At 40.9% G+C, this 6795-nt stretch overlaps 1 protein-coding gene across 1 annotated transcript; it reads left to right on the top strand.

Moving 5' to 3' along the window:
- Positions 1–2404: 2404 nt before the first annotated feature.
- Positions 2405–3800, top strand: LOC147620363 (protein TIFY 6a-like). Its single transcript, XM_086825514.1, has 5 exons — positions 2405–2500; positions 2636–2935; positions 3011–3284; positions 3397–3454; positions 3541–3800. Exons 1-5 carry the CDS (start codon positions 2405–2407, stop codon positions 3671–3673), a joined length of 861 nt encoding a protein of 286 aa, XP_086681640.1. The 3' UTR covers positions 3674–3800.
- The last annotated feature ends 2995 nt before the right edge of the window (positions 3801–6795 follow it).

Raw genomic sequence — 6795 nt, 5'->3', positions numbered from 1 at the left:
GAAGTTAAAAACCTGAAGGTTGAAAGTTGAAAGAGGGCTAGGGGCCTTGGTCCTCAATGCTCACCATCATGCTTTTGTGGCATGACCAGGCTTAAAACTGAGGTTTGGGCAACTTGGGCCGCTCTAAAGTGGTGTTGTGCCTGCCGCCTCAAGGCTAGGCCAGAGCCCCAAGCTCCAACCTCCAAGGGATTTGCAAATCATAGTCACATGACTCACAACTTACTATTAGCCTTAATAGTAGTAATAATTAAGAGTTTACATTGTAATTTTCCATCGTCTAGTACCCACCAATGTCCACAATGCCAACTTCCAAGTGTCCACTAGCCTTACGACTCTCATGACTCCTCTAATTTCCACAATTTTCGCCTAAGTTCTGTTGTAGTAGTCTGCTATTCTCTAGAAAAATCTCTAGGGGATTTGGAAATCATAGTCACATGACTCACAAGATACTATTAGCCATATGCCTAGTAGGTAATCATTCGAGAGCACATTGTAATTTGCCATTTTCAAGTATATCCACCAATGTCCATAGTGCCAACTTCCAAGTGGCCCGCTGGCATCCTATGACACTCGCAACTCCTCTAATTTCCATCTAAGTTAAGCGGTAGTAGGCTACTATCCTCTAGAAATGATCTTTAAAAAAACAATTGAGGGCCTTATCTAAAAGTAGGCCTTCATGTGCAAAATTAACATTGGCCATGGACTTCTTTCTTTGAAGGTCAAAATCATACCTTGAGATTCAATTGCATGCCAAACTTTAGATGAATGTTTTATAGCCAATGAAGCCCATTAAAGGCTGCAAATTTCGGCATTGGTATGGCTTACAAGTTACAAATTTCAGCATTGGTATAGCTTACAAGCTTGAAGGTTCTATAGCCAATGAAGCCCATTGAAGGCTGCAAATTTTAGCATCAGTTTACAAGTTACAAATTTACAATCACGAGGGTGGTGAACAAAGTAATAAATATCTTTAGAGCAGGTGTGCCCTACACACGTTGCTATGGTGTGAAGTTTTTGCTTATATGCATATGTGCATATGCAAGTGCACGACTGCATGCATGTGTGTATGCATCTATACATGTGTATATATGTGCAAGCATGTGTGAATGAGTGTGTATGCGTGTATGCATCTATACATGTGTATATATGTGCAAGCATGTGTGAATGAGTGTGTATGCGTGTATGTGTGTGTGTGTGTGTACACATGTGTGTATGCATGCATGTGTGTGTTTGTATACGCATGTGGATATTTGTGTGCATGTGTGTATGCATGTGTTTGTGTTTGCTTGTGTGTATTTGTGTGCACATGTGTATGCATGTGTTTGTGTTTGCTTGTGTTTGTATATGCCTGTGTGTATTTGTGTGCATGTGTGTGTGTGTGTGTATGTTTCTCTGTGTGACTCTCTCACATAGACACATATTTGTGTTTCTCTATGTGACTCTCTCACATAGACACATATTTGTGTGTGTGTGTCTCTCACATGCATTCTTTCTATGTCTCTATCATGTACACAGACACATATTTGTGTGTGTGTCTCTCTCTCACATGCATTCTTTCTATGTCTCTATCATGTACATAGACACAACGCTCTCTCACACACATATTTGTGCACATGCACTTTGTCTCTTCTCACATCTATCTCGCACTCTCTCTCTCTCTCACACACACACATACATGCACATGCACTTTGTCTCTTCTCACATCTATCTCGCACTCTCTCTCTCTCTCTCTCACACACATACATGCACATGCAGTTTGTCTCTTCTCTCATTTGTCTTGCATATGCACTCTCTCATATACATAAAAACTCTCTCTCTCTCTCTCTCTCTCTCTCTCTCTCTCTCTCACACACACACACACACACACACCCCTCCCCTCTCTACATGCACGTGTATGACTCTGTGTATGTGTACGTATGTGTGTGTGAATGTGTTTATAAATAGCAATATTAATATAATATATATATATATTTACTATATATATATATTAATTTATATAATATTATTAGTTTTTTATTATATACATATATTTATATTGTATTATTTAAAAATATTTATATTAAATTATCATATTTATAATATGCTGTTATATATGTATTACATATATCTTTAATTTTCGTGTATATAAAGAGAGATTATAATATATATATTTATTTAATATCCTTACTTATTATTGGTCTACATATTGTTATTTTACATATTTATGTTCTAAACATTTTTATTACATATTTTTATATTATATTATTTATTTTGATTTTCTTCTCTCTCAACATATCCCTATACCGCGGTTCAATACTTGGCCCCTTCTCCTAGATGCCTCATGGATCATTAGGCATATGGTTCATCAATTCCGTCTCTAAAATAACCTATTGAAGGCTGCTAAATTTCAGGAGTGGCAGTAGGTATGCCTTACCAGTTACAAAAAAATTACAATCACGAGGGTGATGAACAAAGTAATAAATACTTTCCGGACTGGGGAGTGGGTGTGCCCACCATTACAGTGCCCACTATTACAATCACGAGGGGGAAGTGGAACAAGTTATTTCAGCACATTTTTCTTCAGTCGTGACTAAGAAGAGCACATGCTTTTGGTGATGCAAATATTAAAGCTAGCAATGCCACTTTCCTTTGGTAGGTACGTATTACAAGTCACGACACCCACTATTCCGTCGCCTCCTGCTCCTCCTCCTCAGTTTCTACACTGCATTCCTGCCGGTTCCGTCCGTCGTTAGCATTCCCTTCCATGCCCATCTACAATAAAGCACTCAACCACGACATGCCGGGACAAGCTGGAGAAGACCTAGATATCATGGTCGGTCTCGCATGCCCCTCTTCGAACTCCTCATGTATTGAACAAGGGCCCATGATCGGAGCCCAGCTTACAATCTTCTACTCGGGCAGGGTGAACGTCTACGACGATGTGCCGGCCGACAAGGTACATTAGAGGTTCTTTTAGCCCACCGTTAATAATTAGCATTGTGCAAAGCTAACGTAGATTAAGCGGCCGCAGGCACATGCTATCATGCTCCTCCTCTCAAATGGCATTAATGGTGATGGTAGGCCCTCGCCTGGACCGGCGCAGGCAAACAACAGGCTTATAAGTACTGCAGATATGGCGGCTTGTGATAGCTCTACAGCTGTGGTGAGCTCTACAGTTGCAGTCGGTGCAAGGAGAGATCAGATAATGCAACAGCGCCCGTTCAAAACATCATCCTCCACACTTCCGCCTCTCGCATCTCAGCTAAAAACATTCACAAAAGCCTTAGTCAAGAGATCCCAAGCTGGTATCCGTCTCTACTCTCTCACTTACTCACACACACACACACACACACACGATCTTATCTACTGGTGTCCTCTGATAGTAACCATGGCATTGCTGTGCCTAATCCTCTGCAGAACTTCCATTCGCTAGGAAAGCATCGCTTGCACGCTTTCTCGAGAAGCGAAAAGACAGGTACATGGCTACGCTAATTCTTGCTAAAGTGAACATTATTTTGGAATTGTGGATTTTTAATTAAATTTGTAATTTGCACAATGCAGAGCGGACGCCAAACGAGGTGGGTCTTCATCCGGAGAGCTGGAGGCTTCCGTTGGCCCCTGCAAAAAGATAAAGCTCTCCTGCACCGCAGAACCAAGCTCCCCATTGCACCTGCCTCGCTCCAACCAAGGTTGAGTGTTGCAGTGACTAAAACCAGGTGTTTACATAGATGTTTTTTTTTTTTCATGTGCTTGCATATCCCCACTCGTTCGTTTTTGTCCACCCCCTCTTCGAATAATAATAATAAAAGCCTTGACCTTTATACACTTTCTCAAAAATGTACACAGCGGTCGTATTGGTATTAAATTAATTTAACTTTAGTACGCCAGTGGGATTATCTTAATTTAATTTCAAAAAAGTATATAGCCACGATATCGTCAATTCTATGTCAGGCAAATAATGTTAACGGGTGTAAAATACAAGAAATTAGAGAAATAAACCAGTTACATGGATCATTGGATGCGAATTGAAAAGACGATTGAAATCGTATATAAAAAGGAAATACTTCTGCAAACTGTATTGCACTGAGATTTTGTACAACGGAGAGAAAGTCGACACTTTGATATGTAAAAGACTAACATAACACTTAGCAAAACAAGTCTGGCTACAAAAACTACACAAAACAAGCATTATCGTCTTTAGGAAGTCCTGCGTATTTTCTCATATATAATAGGAGATAGGCGGACATAATTTTCTCCAGTTATTATGGCTTCTTTGAATTTAGCGGTCTTCTCTTGAACAGATAGGTGATTGTCACTGTAGTCTTCTTCTCTAACAACCATGTCATTGTCAACGACAATTGGATTCTCTCCGCTACCCTAGTGCCATTGCCGTTTTCATTTGCTTTGTCATCCACATCATCCTCGTCTTCTATGTTGGTTCCATAAAAAGACCTTCTTGTTGGTGTGTCCATATATAAAATTGACTCTGTGTCAAGTGCGGTATCTTCATATTGGGGAAGCTCTTTTCCTATCCATGCCATTGCCTGTTTTTGGTGTTATCTATGATGCCGTAGGATAATACTTGAAAGTTCGCACCATTCGAAGTAGAGTGTTCTTAAGCATTGCACCAGGCTTATTTGGAATGTAATTTTCCATAAATACGTATGCACGTTCAAAAAGATTGACTGGTGATAAGCATACCTTGTTTTTGAGCTCTCCCTAACCGTACAAAGCGTATAGTTGGCATCCACAACTTATTTCTTTGCATAAAATATTGTGAGAAAAAAAAATTGAAGTGGGTTTTGTGAAGATCCTTCATGGAGTATCCCACCATACCCTCAAAAGTATGCATGCGTGTTTGACGTAAGTCTCTACATAACTAATCCTCCTTCAGGCTTGAAAAAATCCCATTGCATGTATCTTTATATGAGCTTGCCAATACTAACCAATGACGATGCCATCATAGAGACGACCATTTGAAACTGCAGATGATTGAGTGTCCCGCCTTTTTCCAATGTCTTCATCCCTTTGAGACATTCAACGCGCACAAACTCTTCAAGGGGCTCCTAGTTGGATAGGTCAATATCTCCATTGCCTATTTCTATTGTTATTGATGCCTCGATGTGTTTAGGTTTTTTTCAGAGACAGAAACTGTTGGAGACAACACATTCTCTAGCCGTTAAATCATTCTACGAGTTCCAAAGTCAAAGGGTAGCTTGTAACCGAAGTGCATAACTATGTGTGAACACTCCTCTAGGATGAGTAAGTACGCTTATGTGTGTGAACCCATCCTTAGGTGAATAATATATTATATGTGTGTGAAGTAAGTAATGATGTCAATGGCCATGTAGTTGGTTTGTTGAATCAAAAGATAAAGCTACTTACCTATAAAGGTTTGTACTTTCAATGAACTAATAGAGCAAACATCACATGTTTTTGAAATGTGTACTTTCATACTCTCTCTCTCTCTCTCTCTCTCTCTCTCTCTCTCTCTCTCTCACACACACACACACAGTTGACTGCTTCCACATAGCAATGGCTTCCATCTTTGAGCCTCCACAGGCTTGCACACAAACCCTAATCCTAGCAAGCTCTAACCTTCAGAAACTTGGGACAATTGCTGACAAAAGGATTTGACTGCTGCTTCTTGGCTTTTCTCTCTAGTATGTTCGCATGCGTCATTGCATGCAGCTACTGTGTTTCATGTTTGTTTCCTTATTGTATGTGCCCGCCATATGCACGAAATCATCCATCGAGATAAGACGATATGGGTGTCACGTGCAACATGGTGTTGCATGGTTCTTGTTTCTTATTCACCTCTCTCAAGTTTATAAATACCGGGTGGTTGTTTTTATACGTTTGCTTCTAAGCATGGCACCGCTCTGAGAAATCACCAACTCTGCGCCTGCTGGTTTATTTGCTACCCTTTTGTGTGACGAAGCGCAAGGCACATGTAGCACTATTCCAAGAAATCCTCCGTCCCACGAAGGATTCTTACCCCACCCGAAGGTCCCTCCTGCGTGCGCAATGTACTCACAGTGAAAAGGAGAGCCAGATCACAAGGTTACTTTTCTAATTCTCCGGCCTTCTCTTTGGAAACATGCTCCTATGTTGATATGCAATCAAAACATTACGGAATAAGTGCACAATAAATTAGTGTGCAACTGTCGAGATTCCGAGAAGGTGACAGCCATCCCGTGCGACCCATAGCCTCTGGATGGAAGAGCACAAACATGGGCGACCAGTATTGTCGCATGCCAAGAAACCAAGATCGACGAACCACAACAACAATCCCCCATAGCAGTCGGACACGGGCATGGAGGAGCATGTGAACTGCCAAGAAGCCTCGACATGCTACGCTGCGCCATGGTAATCGCAGACGAATGTCCAATCAAAGGAATCCGGCACATGGAGTAGGCGTCAGACAAATGAAGAAGCCGGGGATGGCTCATGAAGTAGGCGTCACACAAACGAAGAAGCCGCCACCGAACAAGCAGAGCAACGGTCCACCATAGCAGTTAGTCACGGACATGTAGGAGCATTTGAATTGCCAAGAGAAGCCTCACACGCATCAAACAAACGAAGAAACCTCCACTGAACAACCTTAGAAATGATCCGCCATAACAGTCGGACACGCAGCACGTGAATTGCCATGACACAAGGAACTTTTGGTGGTTCCCTATATAGTGAACTTTACCATATATAGAAAATTTTGAGATATGTTAATGGAAATTTCCTATATATATCTAGACAATGGTATTCCCCATTTACTCAATCCTCTATATGTAAGAAATATCAATCCTCTATATTAGGAAA

Source organism: Cibotium barometz, chromosome 31 (genome assembly GCF_041138505.1).
Source record: "Cibotium barometz isolate CiBa-2024 chromosome 31, ASM4113850v1, whole genome shotgun sequence".
Classification (NCBI taxonomy): domain Eukaryota; kingdom Viridiplantae; phylum Streptophyta; class Polypodiopsida; order Cyatheales; family Cibotiaceae; genus Cibotium; species Cibotium barometz.
The sequence above is the reverse complement of the archived record's forward strand: the minus strand, read 5'-3'. Positions and strand labels throughout refer to the sequence as shown.

Coding starts and splice junctions, on each gene's coding strand:
- LOC147620363 (XM_086825514.1), top strand. CDS start 2,405: ATGCCTTACCAGTTACAAAAAAATTACAATCACGAGGGTGATGAACAA. Junction 2,936..3,010: donor ACGATGTGCCGGCCGACAAG/GTACATTAGAGG, acceptor AAGCGGCCGCAG/GCACATGCTATCATGCTCCT. Junction 3,455..3,540: donor CTCGAGAAGCGAAAAGACAG/GTACATGGCTAC, acceptor TGCACAATGCAG/AGCGGACGCCAAACGAGGTG.